Source organism: Loxodonta africana, chromosome 20 (assembly GCF_030014295.1).
Source record: "Loxodonta africana isolate mLoxAfr1 chromosome 20, mLoxAfr1.hap2, whole genome shotgun sequence".
In the NCBI taxonomy this organism is placed as follows: Eukaryota; Metazoa; Chordata; class Mammalia; order Proboscidea; family Elephantidae; genus Loxodonta; species Loxodonta africana.
This window is the reverse complement of record NC_087361.1, coordinates 22,169,402-22,188,241: the sequence shown is the minus strand read 5'-3', so window position 1 is coordinate 22,188,241 and position 18,840 is coordinate 22,169,402. Positions and strand designations below refer to the sequence as shown.

The 18,840-nt window shown below is 36.1% G+C and overlaps 1 protein-coding gene across 2 annotated transcripts in view; it reads left to right on the top strand.

Annotated features, from left to right (window-relative positions):
• Positions 1-18,840, top strand: part of EPHA3 (EPH receptor A3) — a 281,745-nt gene that overhangs the window by 241,073 nt on the left and 21,832 nt on the right. For both annotated transcript variants that reach the window (XM_003410338.3, XM_064273084.1), the window contains one exon: positions 17,463-17,612. In XM_003410338.3, coding sequence (XP_003410386.2) covers positions 17,463-17,612 — 150 coding nt within the window. The remainder of the gene's footprint in view (positions 1-17,462; positions 17,613-18,840) is intronic.

The following is an 18,840-nucleotide window of genomic DNA, read 5'->3' as shown; positions in this document are numbered from 1 at the left end:
GTTCCCAATACTGGTTCTGATTTCTAGGATATGCAAAGGAAGATTTCTCAGGTAAAAAAAAAAAAAAACCTGTTGCCGTCGAGTCGATTCTGACTCATAGGACCATTCAAAGATTCATCAAATCTAGATCACCTGCTCTCTGGAGAATATATTGGATTAACTTTCAGGGCTTTATTCACACTGACTGTTCTTTGTCAGGACCAAGAGATCCTGAATACCAATTTTTTTAACTTACTAGAAGATGGGTGTTGCTGTGTCACAATTCCTCTTTAGAGTTTGTGAAATAAAAGTGCGACAGGTTTTTTGTATTGATGTTCCAGTCTCAGAAGGTTCTTAATGCCCACACCAATCAAATAGGCTCGTTGAAGTTCATTCACTACGAGTAAATAGTTGTTAAGAGTTCTTCAGTGCTTGTTCTAGAATTTTCTTGGAACTCCATCAAAATATTCATGGGGGTCCTGGCTTTCCTCTGAGAAATTATAATTTGCATTTGTCTTTCTAGAGTAATTGAGGCATCTTTGATTTAATCTTCCATAATAAGCCTCATTTAGTTGGAATCCACCAGGTGCTCCTTGGAAACTAGGGGGCAGTTCTGCTCTGTCCTATAGGGTCACTAGGAGTTGGAGTCGACTTGACGGCAGTGGGTTAGAAGCTACATATATAATCCCTACTAATCTTCAAAGCATTCTTTGGAAGTAGATAGATGGTAATTTTGCAGATCAGGAAAAAAGTTAGACATAATAATCATCTTAGCCAAATTCCATACCTGCACTTTGAATCCAGCACTCACTGATTTCACATGATGGCACTGATATTTATTGTCTTTCATATTTGCCACTGAGGTGTTGTTGTTAGGTGCCATACAGTTAATTCTCAGTCAGAGTGACTCCGTGTACAGCAGAATGAAATGCTTCAGGTTGTTAATGGGTCTTCCTCCAAACTGATGCCGCATTCTTATTCATAAAGTCCAGTATTTTGGGTTATTTGCCACTGAGGCAGACTCTGAATAATCAGTAACTAATTTATTTACAAGACAGATTCCTGCCCAACCAACTGGAAGAAATCCATTTTTGTACACATTCCAAAGAAAGGTGATCCAACAGATTGTGGAAATTATTGAACAGTATCATTTTTTTTTTATCATTAATATCACACACAAGTAAAATTTTGCTGAAGATCATTCAAAAGCTGTTGCAGCAGTACATTTACAGTGAGCTGCCAGAAATTCTTGTCCAGTTCAAAAGAGGATGTGGAACAAGGGATAGCATTGCTGACGTCAGATGGATCCTGGCTTAAAGCAGAGGATACCAGAAAGATGTTTACCTGTGTTTTATTGACTAGGCAAAGGCATTCAACTGTGTGGATCATACCAATTTTGGATAGAATTGCAAAGGATGGGAGTTCCTGAACATTTAATTGTGCTCATGATGAACCTGTACTTAGACCAACAAGCAGCCGTTCAAAATGAATAAGGGGATACTGCATGGTTTAAAGTTAAGAAAAGTGTCTGTCAGGGTTGTATCCTTTCACCATACTTTTTCAATCTTATGCTGAGCAAATAATGAGAGAAACTGGACTATTGGGAGAAGAACAGGGCATCAGGATTGGAGGAAGACTCATTAACAACATGTGGTATGCAGAGGACAATTTTACTTGCTGAAATTGAAGAGGACTTGAAGCACTTACTGATGAAGATCGAAGACCATAGCCTTCAGTATGGATTACACCTCAACATAAAGAAAACAAAACGCTCACAACTGGACCAATAAGCAACATGTTGATAACTGGAGAAATATTGAAGTTATAAAGGATTTCACTTTACTTGGATTCACAATCAATGTCCATGGAACCAGCAATAAAGAAATCAGATGACGCGTTGCATTGGGCAGATCTGCTGCAAAAGACCACTTTTAAGTTTTAAAAAGCAAAGATGTCACTTAAAGGACTAAGGTGTGCCTGACCCAAGCCATGGTGTTTTCAATCACCTCATATGCATGTGAAAGCTGGAGAATGAATAAGGAAGACCAAAGAAGAATTGATGTCATTGAATTACGGTGTTGGCAAAGAATATTGAATATACCTTGGACTGCCAGAAGAACAAACAAATCTATCTTGGAAAAAGTACAGCCAGAATGCTCCTTAGAAGCAAGGATGATGAGACTTCGTCTCATGTATACTTTGGACATGTTATCAGGAGGGACTGTTCCCTGGAGAAGGACACCCTGCTTGGTAAAATAGAGGGTTTGTGAAAAAGAGGAAGACTGTCAATGAGATGGATTGACACAGTGGCTGCAACAATGGGCTGAAGTACAACAAGGATTGTGAGGATGGCGCAGGACTCTGTTTTACATGGGGTCGCCGTGAGTTGAAAATGACTCAATGGCACCTAACAACAACAACAATTTATAGGACTGTTGTTATGCAATTAATGGCCAATATTAGGTGTTAGGTATCAGCAGCTTTCAAAAAGTTTTCATCTTAGGATTCATTTACACTCTTAGAAACTGAGAATGCCAAAGAGCCTTTGTTTCTGATAGCAATGCTTATAAAAACACTTGTTTATATGTTCATGAATATTAAGCACATTGAAACAATTTTTCATTTTATTAATTCATTTAAAAATAGCAGTAATAAATCTATTATACATTAGCATAACCTTTTTTAAAGGAAAAAAAAAAGCTATATTTTCCACAGTGAAACAATTACTTATGAGAATGGAATTGTTTTACATTTTTGCAAATATCTCCTATGTCTGACTAAATGGAAGACTAGATTCTCATATCTGTTTCTGTATTCAGTATGTCAAATTCAATATGATCTGGCTTGAGGTATGTGAAAATCCAGCCTCATACAAATACATAGTTGGAAAAGGGAGGATATTTAATTCACATTTTTAGATTTTCATAAGTATATTTTCTTTTTCGAATTTCACCAAAACTTGACAGGTGTTAGTTGCTTCAAGGTAATGTAAAACCTGAAGCATATCAATGACATTTCATATTCTGTTACATTAAAATCTGCTAACCTATCTTTTACTTGTGAATAATCTTTTTGCCATGAAGAGTTTTGTAACATCATACACTGGTCTTTTGGAAAATACTGGGTTACTGAGTTATGCCTGTCTTCCAAATGCGGACACCTTTCACTATACTATAGTATCAGGCATCATTTAACCTCTGGAAAATTCCACTGTACACTCATGAGATGTTTAGAGGAAAAAAGACTGGTACAGCTTTACTATTGTTATGAAAATAGTTTTGACTTTGCGGACCCCTGAACTGCTCTTGGAGGTCAACAGAGATCATTGAATGACACTGTGAGAACCACTGTTATAGACGCTTGTAATAAAAAACACCTTAAAAACCAAATAAATATTTGAATTATGATATAGTCTTATGTGATGCAACACGGTTTAGAGAAATGTCCGTGAAACCATACAGGTGTGGATCAGTGCTGGAAAATCACCTTTCCAGCCCTGGATTTCGTTTGAGGTAGATGTTACTGGAGCTTCTAGCTTTGCAAATTTAAGTTCTTGGAGGATTTTTATTGTTGAAAAACAAAATGAGTGAAATTCCTCTCTTTGCTTTTCCATCATGTGAATTTCAAACTGTAATTGATGTATTTTTTATTCTTTTTACTGGTCTACGAATTTACTTTATTTCATTCTAACAGAACTATGCTACTATTGGTGAGAACTGCTTTCTGCTGAAGAATTTTTCAGTCTTCCTCCTTATGAAATTGTTATTTTGGACAGGTTAGCATCACTTGTATCTGTGCATGTGTGTATCTGTGCATATAAGCATTCTTGTATTCATGTGTTGAAATAGATGGAATCCAAAATGATAGACTTTAGACCACTGTTTTACACATCAAGTTAGAGAAAGTAAAGACTTTTATCTAACTGATGTGGTTTGTAGTAATTAATTCAATTATTCATAGGCTGCCATAGTCTTTTTTGAGACCATAATTACCACAAAACTGCTTTGGGAATTTTAGAAAGCCAAATGAGTTGTTCTTACGTATATTCTTCATTGTTAGTTTTGTTTTGTTTTACTTTTTACTTTTGTTCTGAATATTCATACTGCATAATTACCAGTTGGAGCCCTGGTGGTGCAGTGGTTAAGCGCTCAGCTGCTAACCAAAAGGTTGGCACTTCGAATCTGCCAGCCACTCTTTGGAAACCCTATGGGGCAGTTCTACTCTGTCCTGTAGGGTTGCTAGGAGTTGGAATCAACTCGGTGGTAATGGGTTTCTTTGTTCTGTTTTGTTTTGGATAATTAGCAATTGGATTTTTAAACTTGGATGAGAAGATTCTGTCTTGTGTTACATTTCTCCCTATTTAATTTTAGACTATGAAAAAAAAATGAAAAGTTTTCACAGGCATTATGTGTTAGGTAGTGGGAGGAAGAAAATCTTATTTTACTTAATTCCTATTGTTTTTGAGCTATGTGACTTTGCCTAGTTGATGCCAGAAATATTTTCGTATAGCTTTGCCTTAATCGGATTTCATTGGCAGGATAAGGGAAAAACAATGGTTAAAAAAAAAAGAAAAAAAAAATTTTTTTTTTTTCAGGGGCTAAAGACTAACTGGTTAAATACTCCTGTTCAGGCTAACTCCATTCCAAGAACATAAATAATGGAGAGCATGAGCTTTTTTTCTGCAGGATTTCCAAGGACTAAATACTATGTATATCAAAAATGGTGTGATACAAAAACACAGTCACATTATTTTGATAAGAAGTATATGTCATGCATCATTCACACACCAACGAAAATAGTAATAAGAAAATATCTAATCAGTGCCCTTTGTATAACAGCAGTATTTTAAGTTTTCAACCAAAATAAATAATGTCAATCACAAATTTCTTCCCTGTTCTGTTAGGATCAGTATGAATATGCCTGTACGCAGCTTCACAAAGTGTGGCTACTTAGTCAGAAATCAGAAGGCTATAGGAGATTTAGTAATCTCAGTTATCAATGTTGGGTGAAAATTTAATGAGAAATCTAGTACTTTCTAGCCTCCCATTTCAGAGAAATGTGAGCATACATGCATCTACACAAATGATCATTTTTGTATTTATGTGTTCAGAGAAACGGGTAACACCAATATTTCTCTATGGATTTATCTGGGGGAAAATCAGAACTATAATTTTGGAATGCAGCATGGGACTATGAAGGGTATGTATAAATGATTTATACACAGTCTCTAGCAGGAACGATTTTCCCAAAATTACACCATTCATTCATTCAACAAATATTTTAGTGCCTACAATATGCCGGGCAATATTCTAAAACTTAGGGAGCCAAATGTGAATAAAAACAAAACAAAAAGGCTCTGACCTCGTGGAGCTTACATTCTAGTCAAAGAATTCAGATAATATACAAACGAGTAAATGTATATAGTGTGACAGAGATTACGAGGGGCGTGGCAGGTCTGTAGGAGATATTTTATTTAGGGTAGTCAGGGAGACTCTGTTAAAATGACAGAGCAGAGAATATGTGATAATGAAGGAGCAAATAATGCAAATACCTGGCCTAACTAATTTGCTCTTACTAATTTTCAGTTTAATAATTTGAATCATTGCTCTGATTCCAAGAGACCCACTTTGCAGGAAAATAGTATAAGAAGTCAGATTAATGATTTGGCTCAGGCCGCTATATGAGTCGGAATCGACTCAATGGCATTGGTTTGGGGTTAAACATCAGATAATAGAAACTAACCCTTCTACGTATTCCTTTGGTTCAGTCTGTAGTGTAAGGTGGCCCATAGATGATTCTTAAAAATCACCGACTGAATTTTTTCAGTTCATTTGTGAAAAGCCTATATTTTCACTTATGTGATGACGCATTGCCTGAAGCTTTCCCCATATACCCAGAGGCCACTGACCAGTCCCACAGCCATATACATCACTAGGTGCAGCAGTAACAGTGGCCCAAGCCAGTCTTACAACTTGATGTCTGACATGGCTAATTTAATTTGTTTCTTTCCTGTTACTCCTTTTCAGCCATAATTCTGTTTGTCATGGTTCAGACCCAATCCCATGTTCCCCTCCCCTTTCTTTTGCTAGTCTTAGCTCTGGAATTGCCAAGCATTTCAAGCACTTGATTAGTAAACAAACATTTTCTTGAATCTCTTTTCATACCTTTCAACCAATTAATGCATAAAAAAGGTTTCACACTTTTTATTTTTATTTTCTGTTGCTTGCCTTCTGTTTCTTTTGTCAGCTGAAAACAACTCTAATAATGTCTTAAAAATATGTAATTTGTGTTATGACTATTGCTATATATAGGAAATGAAAAGACGTTAGGTTCTGAAGCTGTGAGATATAAAAGGGAACCGTTGCCTTGATGTCTAATGTTCTCAAAATCATCAGAAGTGTCTCAGCAGATATTTATGGGATTCTCAAGCTACCGTTTTATCTTTCCTTATCTCTCAATCACCAATATTAAACAAATTAATCTTACTCAGGTTTTATAATTTTTTGTTAGCTATTAGACTAAAACTAGTATCTTTCTATTATTTTTATTGGAAATATACAGTATTCTTGCTACATTGAATGTAACTTTCTGACTTACGGGTAACACCTCTCCTTTGGGAAATTATGCTAGAATGCTAGAAATTCACGCTTTTAAATGAATATCTAGGATATTTTAAAATACAGTTGAGAATTGGGTATGTGGAAGACACAAAGTTTGGTTATTTAAAACCTCAATGGACTCTGCAAAACACCGGAACCATGTCAGGACATGTGTTTAGCCTTAAATTTTGGGGCTACCATTGTTTTTGTTGATCATAGACATAAGACATCAGATTGCCTAATTTTTATGTTGGATTATGGGAGCCTGAACATTACTGAAAAAATAATTTAGTTGCATTTAATTTCCTAAATAGTCATAGAGTAGCCTATAATGGAATGTCAAAAGTGTTCCCTGTATTTCAGGAAATTCTTGTGTACTTCACATAATGTTGAAGAATCTGAGAAGTTTAAGGGTTAGGCTGTTGCTACCTAAGGGGTCATCTGTCTGTGATCTCTTGTGGCCATCAACATCTGCTGGAACAATTCTCTAAGTGGATTTTAGCTTAAATTACTGGGGATTTTAGAATCGTCTTGGATTGCCCTTCACCTTGTTGTCTACTACTCTCTGTTGACAGTAGATAGATGTTAAATCCTTGAGTCAAACGATTTATCTCTTTAATTCCACTTCTAACACAAGAAGCCAGTATTTGCCTCTAGGTTAAACACTCTATTACTTGGGGTTTACTCAGATAAACTGTCCACAGTCCTTTGTCACTCCAGGCATGACCTGACAGAGCTCACAGGCAGGCAGTGTGAACTGCTAATCAGCAAAGCATTTCCTAAGTCAGCAGGGAGACATTTGTATGTATAATTAGAAAAAAATTGGGGCAGATATGAGACATTGTGACTCAATGTCCAGAGATTTCAGCAATTACGTTTCTTTAGAAATCAAATCTTAAAGCCCCATTTACCAATATTGAACGAACTGACTTTAGTTAAAAAAAAAAAATTTTTTTTTTTTTTTTTTAGTTAAGCTCCTAAAAAATTGAGGCTTTTAGCCAAATTTCTCATTTGAAGTACCTAAATTCATTAAGTTAGAGAGAACTGAATTGCAGCACCTTTTAAGAACAGGTTTACTGTGTGATTCCTCTTCTAACTGCTATTTCTAGACAATGCGAATGAGGTTTTGGCCTACCCAAACAATCCTGGTGGATTCAAACTGCCAACCTTTTGATTAGCAGCCATAGTTCTTGACCACTGCGCCACCAGGGTTTCCTAATCCTGGATTAAAGTTTAACAATTACGTAAAGTCTCCGCTGACAGCATTGCCAATATTCTTCCTTGTACCACTTTATGTATTTTGTTTAACTTTTCTGTAAGAATTCCGTAGACGTAAATTCAAATATGAAACCCAGGTAGAGATGCTGTTTAGTCCAAAAGTTAGGAGCATCTCTAGGAGTCCAAAGAATTAAATGCTAAAAACACAGGACTGTAGATATTCATACAGGTTTAAGATACCAAGTTGAAAGATCTGAAGTTCCTAAATCAAAACAGATGTGTTAAAAATTGATAAAATTAACAGAGATACCAATTTTACGGCCAGTTTATGAATCACAAGATAGATGCTCAGAGATGTTAAGAGACTTGGCTAAAATTAAACAGTTAGGGTCAAAGCTGAGCCCATGAACCAAGACTTCTGATTCTTACTAAAAAGAGTTCAAATGGAGCAATTGACCAAATTTTCCCTGCACCCCTAACTATTGAGCTATACTTAGGTGATATATCAGTGCTAGGAGGAACTGGCTCTAGGTTTGGCATTGCAAAGATGGGAAACAAAGCTAACTTTTGACTCTGTTACATTTGGATTAGTGGTCCCTCTGCAATTGAGATTTGAGATATACTTCATGTGCTGTGATACAGGTCCCTCTCCAGGAAATTGGAAACTTTTCTGAAATTCATAAACATGTGGGCAGATTACATGTAGATGTAGAGACCACCTCAAGTAAATTCTCCATTTTTAAATGTTTAAATATTTTAAAAAATCCACAATTTCATAAATTATTTTAATAGCAACCAGATGTACTTTAAAATATTTTGGTTGGTAGCATTTTACCAACCAAAATTAAAATCATCAACCAATTTCAAAGTTTCGTCTCATCAATAATGGTTATATTAGAATAGTTTTACAGTGACAAGAAAGAAGTATGCCCAATAATGACAGCATTTTGTCTCATCAAATCCAAAGTTTTGCATGGCTCGTTAAAGGATGCATTGGGCAGTTACTTGAAAAGCATCTAAATTTAAACATTGCTTCCCACATTCTACCATTTCTGAACCTGAAAAATAAAATACTGCAAGCAATATGAGCTTGAATTCGTGAAGGTTGCAGGTGGGAGAGGAAGTTGAATTTTTGTGGTCTCCATCAGAAGCAGAAGTATGCATCAGTTCTGCAATGAATTACTTAGAAAAAATTTACTGAGTCAGACTCCTATACAGTCAATTTATTCTATTTTGATAGTCTCAGATCAATAGACACTGAGCTTGGAGGCAGAGAGCCTTAGTGAGAAGTGTGACTAAATTAAAATTTAAGGGCCCCAGGTTTTTCTTCCATCACATTTTAGAACCAAACTAGGCACCAAAAGGACTCTTTTCTAATATCTCTCTATAGTAGTGACACTTAGGTTTTTGTAGCAGTGCATAGTATTTTCTCTTGGAGTAAATACTCATCCCTTACCTAAAATCCTTGGTCATTGATGTTTCCATCTGATTAAGAGTTTGATATTCCCAATTTAGCCCAGGAGGCTCAAAGTTCAGCGGTAGAGGAATCACAGAAGATGGAGTAACCAACTCTGCCTGGATTCCCAAGTGCTCCATCAATGAATTCACATTTGGCCAAGATGTTCAACTATGGAGTTTACAAGTTATAAAGTCAGTCAGGGGAAAACCCTTCCAAGAAGAAAAAACAGCAGGCATTTATGAAGCAGGCTGATGAAAGGGAGTTCAATCCAAGCCAACCATTTGGTGAATGCCTACCCTACACATTTGCCAAGATAACGTCTAAACAAGACATTTGCTCTCTGCGTTCATCACAGGCGCATGTGCCTTTCGCTCATTACCTTCAGCTTTATAATGCTTTTTTTATAATGTATCCAGCATGTCATAGGCTTAGGATTCCAAATTATACTCTGGCCACACTAATTTTGTTTATTGCAGTGAATATGATAAAAGCTTCTACTTGAATCATCTTTACCATTGTTGCATATAATGTGTTTGAAAGTACATTGTTTAAAGAGTTTGGTGAAACACCCATATTTACCCGTTCTTAAACTCCATATTGAATTTGCTGGTTTAGAATATCTCTCTTAGTTTGACTTTTTAATTACATATTAAGTTGTTCAATGTCAGTTGATTATTACTTTCATTTAAACCCAGAGTGACTTGACATCTTTGCCCACCATGGATGAAGAGAATATTAAAAAAAAAAAAAAATCCTTCCTAGTTTTTAGTCTAGTCATTTTCAGCCACAATAACCTAGTTGTCATCGTGGTTATTACTAAATTTGAATAGTGCTTTGTAGTTAGTAATAAGCTTTCCCAAATATCCTTATTTAATATATCGATTTAGTACATTTAATTGAATACATTTTGTTTATCAATAGTAAAGGTGTACTACCCAAATGAAAACAATGGGGAGGGAGGATTTATTTTTTATTAAACAGCCTATTAAGGAACAGATACTTTATTATTTGCTTTATGTATATTTTAAACACATCTGGGCAAGGAAACACTTAACTTTGCAAAGTGACTTAATTGCTGAGCTGATTGAATGCCACTTACTCTTTGTGTGAACAATATTTTCAGAGGAAAACAGCAAATCAATTGACCAACTTCCTCATGCTTTCCCGTATAAGGCAACAACTCAAGCCTTAATATATGTAAGAGCCAGAAGAAAACTACGATTAAAAACCAGAATGGCTAAAACTAAAGAGGCCATAACCTACTTTTCCAAAGCTAGCAAAAATTGTATTGTCCTGTTTCACAGTGACTACTGGCCAATGCAGCCAAGATACTTTTCCAAAGTAGCCCGGTGAGATAAGAATCATAGTATCTTGCTGAGAGTTAGCAAGTGTAAAGATCGTTTGATCACCCTGTGAATTTCAAAAAGATTGTTAAATTGGGAAGTTTGACATTATTATTCTAACAATAACGTTTGTGAGTGTGCATTTGTGTTTACATGTCTCCTTGTGTGGGTTTTAACTAATTTTTAATAAGATGTATTCAGGAAAACAAATAGTAGCTGATTGAAAAATCATTCTGGAAATAATTCGCTTGAATTTAAAACCACATGCTACTTTAGCAAACACAATCCCAGTCAAATTATTAATGAATATCGGGGAGTGAAACTCCCATAGAAGATAGGCCTGGCTGTCACACAAAAGTCCTTCCAGTAACACTTTTGTCTGTATCCAGAATGACAGGTAAAAAGGTTGTCCTTTCACTCTAAAACATATGAGTGGCTGTCTCCTGCCTACGGTAAAACACTTTTCAGTACTTTACTTTTTAAGAAATTTAATGAATTTGTGCTCAATACTCTCCTCTCTGGAAAATGATATTGAAGACCTCAGAATGAAACAACTTTGACATGTTTCATTTTAATCCTGGTTGAAATACAAATAAATAAATAAATAGATGTCTCCTTCATGGTTTTCATCAGCCTATTGTCTTTTCTAATCACTGCATTTTAATTTCGACTAGGGACCTTGATGAAGTGATAAATATTTGTCCTTTATGTTTTCTAAAGAGGTACTAAGTTATCAGTACTGGAAGGGCTTTCTTTTTTCAGTGTCATTTTCATATACTCAGTAGTTTGTTTCTGGGCAAGGAAAAGGAAGTAGCAAAGTGTAATACCAGAGATAAGATTTTTAGCTGAGGTTTTGAAATATTTTCTTTCCTTTTTCCCGTGAATCCAGCTTTGTTTGATTTCTGTGGCTTCTCTGAATGGTTTAAGGCAGAAAAAGTATGTCCAATGATACCATTTGGCATACCAAGTTGATTTTGTTAAATGCCACATATATAAATATGTTTTTATCATAATCAAGGAATGGTATTTGAAATCTCAAATCCTTAATATCCAAACTTGGTCTAGGCAGGAGCAGATGAATTAATTTTAGAATTTTAAAAATGATATTATAATTAATTTTATGTTGAGTGTATTGGCAGAAAAAAGGGCAATATTAGGATTGTTACCAGGCCCTCCAAATAAAACTTTTGAAGAAGATCCTTTTCAAAAAATTCTGTGGTTAAAAGAAAAAAAAAAAACTGTAAACAAGAGAGTGAATGAGTGTGTGATGAGTAAGAAAATGATGGAGAAATTTCCAAGACCTCATTGCCTCTCATCTACATGACTGTAATAGCTTTCTATTCCAATTTTCTGGTCTTAGATTATCAGTCTGCCACATGTCTGTCAGCATGTCATACTGTGGTATCCTACACATTGCTGTGATGCAGGAAGCTATGCCACAGGTATTTCAAATGCCAGCAGGGCCACCCATGGTGGACAGGTTTCAACGGAGCTTCCAGATTAAGACAGACTAGGAAGAAGAACCTGGCAGTCTACCTCTGAAAAAATTGACCAGTGAAAACCTTATGGATAACAGCAGAACATTGTCTGATACAGTGCCAGAAAGGTTGGAAGGAACTCAAAATATGACTGGGGGAGAGCTGTCTGCTCAAAGGAGAGTTGACTTTAATGATGTGGATAGAATAAACCTTTCAGGACCTTCATTTGCTGATGTAGTATGACTCAGAATGAGAAGGAACAACTGCAAACCCCCATTAATTAACAGAATATGAATGTACAAAGTATAAATCAAAGAAAATGGGCTGTAGTCAAAAATGAAATATAATGCTTGAATATCGATGTCCTAGGCATTAGTGAGCCAAAAAGGACAGGTATTGGCCATTTCATATAGGACAATCATATGGTCTGCTACTTCAGGAATGACAAATTGAAGAGGAACTATGTTGCATTCACCAGGATTGGATGAAGACTCAATAGCAATGTGCGATATGCAGATGATACAACCTTGCTTGCTGAAAGCGAAGAGAACTTGAAGCCCTTATTGATGAAAATCAAAGACTACAGCCTTCAGTATGGATTACACCTTAACATAAATAAGACAAAATTCCTTACAAATGGACCAATAAGCAACATCATGATAAACGGAGAAAATATTGAAGTTGTCAAGGATTTTATTTTCCTTGTATCCACAATCAATGCCCATGGAAGCAGCACTCAAGAAATCAAACAATGTATTGCATTGGGCAAATCTGCTGCAAAAGGCCTTTTTAAAGTGTCAAAAAGCAAAGATGTCACCTTGAGGACTAAGGAGCTCCTGACTCAAGCCATGGATTTTTAGTATATGATAGCTGGGCAATGAATAAGGAACACTGAAGAAGAACTCATGCTTTGAATTATGATGTTGGTAAAGAATATTGAATATGCCATGGACTGCCAGAAGAATGAACAAATTTGTCTTTGTAAAGTATATTCAGAATGCTCCTTAGAAGCAAAGATGGCAAGACTTCATCTCATGTACTTTAGACATGTTATCAGGAAGGACCAGTCCCTGGAGAAGGATATCATGCTTAGTAGAGAGACACTGAAAAAGAGGAAGACCCTTAATGAGACTGATTTACACAGTGGCTGCAACAAGGGGCTCAAACATAGCAAGGATTATGAGGGTGGCGCAGGGCCAGGCAATGTTTTGTTCTGTTGTACATAGGGTCGCTATGAGGTGGCATCAACCCAACAGCTTCTAGCACAAGACCATCACTACTTTAGTACATGTTGTGCACTGTAGTGTCTCTTACTAACTTCCAAGTTTCCCTTTAGTCTGGAAACGATGTCCCCAACTTAATTTATTTTACTTCACAAATATAATTATTGACTACCCTCAGGCAGGTGGCTTCTCAAGAAGGCTGTGCTCAGCCTCCCTCTCTGAACTAATCATGTCTCTCTATTTCCCCACTTCTCTATACAATTCCATGCAGTGCTTAAGATCCAGAGTAAGCCCTACCTCCTTCATGGATCTTCTACCAGTGCTCTCTCTGAACACTCGTTGTATGGAAACACCAAAGACAAGTTCTCAATTTTTTTCTGAGCTCCACCATATATACCACACCCCTCAACCAGGATAAAACTTTCTCAACATGCCTGTACTTGAATTCCAATTTGACATTTTAGCTTCCTCTTTCATTAAGTTCCTCCACATATCCTGGAGTTTTAACCACACTAGAAACTGTTTTTCCAAAATGTAACATTTTCCTTGTCTGTTGTTTGATTTATGCCATTTCCCTCAGAATATGGGAATGTTAAGCTAATGCTTCTTGGGTCTTTACTATGAACTTAATATGCTAAATATTTCACCTGAAATTTGTCATTTAGCCCCACAGCAATGCTATGAACCAATACTGTTAATTTCACGTGAGGAAACTCAGGCATGATGACATTTAATAACATTTCCTAAGTGGCAAAACCACTTCTCTAAAGCATTGTACAAGGAGTCTTGGTGGCACAGTGGTTATATGCTCAGCTGCTAACCAAAAGATCATCAGTTCGAACCCATCAGCTGCTCCAAGGGAGAAAGGTGTGGCAGCCTGCTTCCATAAAGATTTACAGCCTTGGAAACCCTATGGGACAATTCTACTTTGTCCTATAAGGTCACTATGAGTCGAAATTCTACTCAACAACAGTGGGTTTGGTTTGGTTTAAAGCATTTTATGGTCCCCTGTTGAGGGTCCCTTGAAAGAGAATAAAGTGCTATAAGTTGTGATGTAAATAACCCACATTTTAATGAATATGGCTATGATTTCAATTTTAAATCTTTGGAATGTTCAAGCCTTTCTTCTTGTTGTATCAAAAAGTGTACTCATCTTTCAAGGATCAATTGGTATGTGACTTCCTCAGTCTCTCAAGTAAGAAACAAGGCTCCATGGTCTGCACCCATAGCAGCCTCCACTATCACCTGGCTGTTCAGTGTAATGTATGTGATCAGTAGGACCTGCATCACTGTGAGCTTGCTAGAAGTGCAGACTCTGGCTGTACTCTGTACATACTGAATCAGAATCTGTATTTTAACAAGATCCCTAATGGTGATTCATATGCATGTATATTTTGAGAAACAATGCACAAGGTGCTTATTTCTTTCTGCATTTAATTGTTCACAGCAACTAATTATCTTTCCTGTCTGCCTGATATTTCCTAAACAGAAGGACCTGTGTGTTATTTATACACCAACTACTCACTTTTTTCTACTCACTTACCAACATGGCTAGGTTCCAAAAACCAGGTCTTTATGTGGAAATTGGCATTATGCAAAGTGGGGATGACAACATCAGATCACAGAATGGAGAATGACCACATCATTACGTAACTGCCAAACCACTGAGAATCATGGCCCAACTAACTTGACCCATAGCCTGAACCATCACAGCCAGCATTACTCTCACCTCACACCTCAGTGATCGTTACTGCCAGATGTACATCGTTAATGCACAATATAGTAGGATAGTAGGTTTTTTACAATTGTCATGAATGTGAAATGTCAGATACCGAGGTAGTTGATAAGTGAGGAGCAGATGTATTGGTCTTACCCAAAATGAGTTGCATAATACTTCCTATATGGTTGGCACTCAGCACCTCTTTATTAAGTTTGTTTATTGAACTGAGAGCAAATACCATAGTAGTTACACCTTTATATCTCCCATAACTTATAGAAATTATATTCTTGTCAAGACTCTAAGTTCTTGCAAAGTAGTAATTTCATCTACCTAGTTCTCATTGTTCCTACCCAGTACATGAAAGGTACGTTAATGATTAATGATGAAGTGAGACACCTAGTAAATTAATCAAGACCAGCTTTTTTAGAAATTTTCATTTTAGGTTTATGTATCTAACAAATATATATAAGTACATATTAAGTGCCAGGAAGTGGTCTAAATTCTTTAAAAATATTAACTTTTTTACATTCTGAACTAAGATTGCTTAGTCAAGTATAAATGTAAGGTAAATCATTAAAGTTGATTTGAGATGCCTCATTCAATTCTAATATATTTCATGTTGTTTTGTTGCAGATGACTAATTAATATGCCATAATTTATATGATTACATTGTCAATATTTAAGCCCTTTTAAAATTTGTTTTTGTTTTCTTTGGGAATATATACAACAAAAACATACACCAATTCAAGTCCCTACATGTACAATTCATTGACATTGATTACCTCTTTGAATTGTGCAGCCATTCTCACTCTCCTTTTCTGAATTGTTCCTCCTCCATTAAAATAAGCTCATTGCCCCATAAGATTCCTATCTAATCTTTCAGAGTGCTGTTGTCAGTTTGATCCCACACAGACAGATCTTGAAAGAGCACAATGCTCAAGGCAGATATTCTTTACTAGTTAAGCTAAACTATTGTTTGGTTTTAATAAGACTTCAGGAGATATTTTTGGTTTAAGGTTTAAAGATTATCTCAGGGCAGTGATTTGGGGGGTTCATCCACCTTCTATGGCTCCAGAAAGTCTGAATTCTGTGAGAATTTGAAACTTTCCCCCTTTTGATCAGGGTTCTACTACAGAATTTTTAATCAGAATGTTCAGTAGTGGAGACAGACAGCATCCAGTCTTCTGGTCTCATAGTAAGGGAGGCAGTTGTTCATGGAGGCAATTAGCCACATATTCCATACCCTCCTCCTATTCCTAAGTTTTCTTCTTCTTTTGTTGCTCCAGGCAAATAGAGACCACTTCTTATGCCTTGGATGGCCACTTGCAAGCTTTTAAAACCCCAGAAACTTCACAATGAACTAAGAGGCAGAACTGAATATTGGAAAGAATGTGGGGAAATTAGAGCACTTATCCATTGCTCATGGGAATGCAAAATGGTACAGCCATTGTGGAAAACACTGTGGCTGTTCCTCAAAAAACTGAAAATAGAACTACCATATTTAGGTATATACTCAAAAAACTTGAAAACGAAAACTCAAACAGATGCTTGTACACTAGTGTTCATTGAAGCACTATTCAAAATAACCAAAAGGTGGAAACAACATAAATGCTCACCAAGGGATGAATAGATAAACAAAATGTGATACACATACATGCAATGGAATACTACTCAGCCAGTAAGAGAAATGAAGTCTTGATACACTCTACAACACGAATGGAGCTTGAAGACATTAAGATGAATAAGTCAATCACAAAAAGACAAATACTGTATGATCTCACTTATATAAAAAGACAAGAACAGGCAAATGTATAGAGACCAGTGTTTATTAGTGATTACCAGGGGCAGGAGGGAGGGGAGAAGGGAGGGTTATTGCTTATGGAGTACTGAGTTTTGGCTTACAGTGATGGAAAAATATCTTTGATTAAGGGTAGGGTTGTACAGCCGATTAATGTAATCCTGTTAATAAGTTATACACCTGTAAAAAGTTGAATTGACAAAAGCTGTGTGATAGGTGTATTTACAACTACAAAAAAAAAAAAAAAAAAGCAGCTGTTGAGGTTGCTTATGTACAACAAACACCTCATGGGATTTGGTTCCTTGATTTGGGGTTTAGGGTCATGGTTTCCTGGGAAATCCTAGTTAATTGGTCGAACAACGTGTTTAGTCCTCTGCTCTACTTTCTGCTATTTTAGTCTTTTTTAAAGCTTTTTTGTTTCATGATTTCAAAGTCCTTCCAAATTCTTTGGAAGTAAATATTGCAGTAAGTAGTATGCCATTAACATCTCCTGTTTGGTATCAAAATACAAGAGCGTTGAAATATTTCAGTGGAAACCCATGCTCCATTTCCAAACACAACAAATTTGTCCGATTTCTAGGTTATAATGCATATGACAAGTTTTATGCATTGCTCATGTATGTATATATGATTTTATATTCAAAGGGAGGTAAGATTCCAATCCGGTGGACATCACCAGAAGCTATAGCCTACCGCAAATTCACATCAGCCAGCGACGTATGGAGTTACGGGATTGTTCTCTGGGAGGTGATGTCCTATGGAGAGAGACCATACTGGGAGATGTCCAATCAGGATGTAAGTATTTGTCATCAATGAGTTATGGGTTCAGATTAAATGATCAAGCTGTGCAAGGAAGTGGAGCATAATGAAACCAGGTGGCTCCTAGTTTGTGACATTGAAATAGAATACTTAAAAGAGATGAAACTGTTTCCGAGTCTTGCAAGCATAGTAATTAAATTGCTTTTATAGCTTTAAATTTTTCCCTCAAGCAAGGCTTTAGAAATCTAGCAAAATGAAAACATTTGTAATAAGAATGCAAAGAAATCAGTAACCAAGAAGATAACCAATATATATCAGGGAATGTTTGAAGGAGTTATGCTGCAGAATTATTTCTATGTAACATTAGCAAGATACACATATCTGTCATCCTTTGTAGATTTCATTAATGCATCTATGCCAGTATTTTGTTTGTTTAAATATATTTCCCGAAGACAAAAAAAAAAAAAAAATCAATCTCTACCATGTTATTTCTCTTTAAGTACTGTACTTGCACATGAATTTAGTTATACAGACTGATGTCTTTGGACATCAATTATTAACTTCCTATTTTAACTACGATATGATTTTTCAAAAGGATTTTTGTACTTTTAGATCATATTTTGGAAATGCTTAGTAAAGCAACTCTGTTGTCATATGAAATCAGCACCTAAAGATTTTTCTTTATGCTTAGCCAGAAACTCTGAGCATGATCCCAAAGATACATAAAGATGAAAGCTGAGATGCTTTCAGCCATTTCCTACCCACCACATGTAAAACTACATGAAGTTTATTGGGATATAAAATTATCTCTGTTCTTCTTTCAGTAACTCATATTAATAATACTGGGAATATCAGGCTCATTTCTCAATCTCTCTGTATTCCAACATCTGTCTATCAGAGTACCTCAAAGTGTGCTTCCTGGATCAGCAGCTTTAGCATGGCTTGGGAATTTGTTTTGAATGCAGATTCTCAGGCCCTGTTTAAGTCTTATGGACTTAGAAACTTTGGGAATGAAGATGTCGTGATCAGTACCCCAGCAAGACTTCCAGATGATTCTGGTGCATATAAAAGCTTTAGAATCACTGCTTTACATGATTTAAAAATACGAATGCAGTAACCGTTACCTATTATATAACACATAGGATTTTATGAAAACTAGTTGCTAGAATTCAGAAGGTACCATTGGAACTGTGTTATAAGTAAAATCTGTATACTCATTTTCTCTGCATTCAATAACATATGGTTTCCATAGGGCTCTGTATAA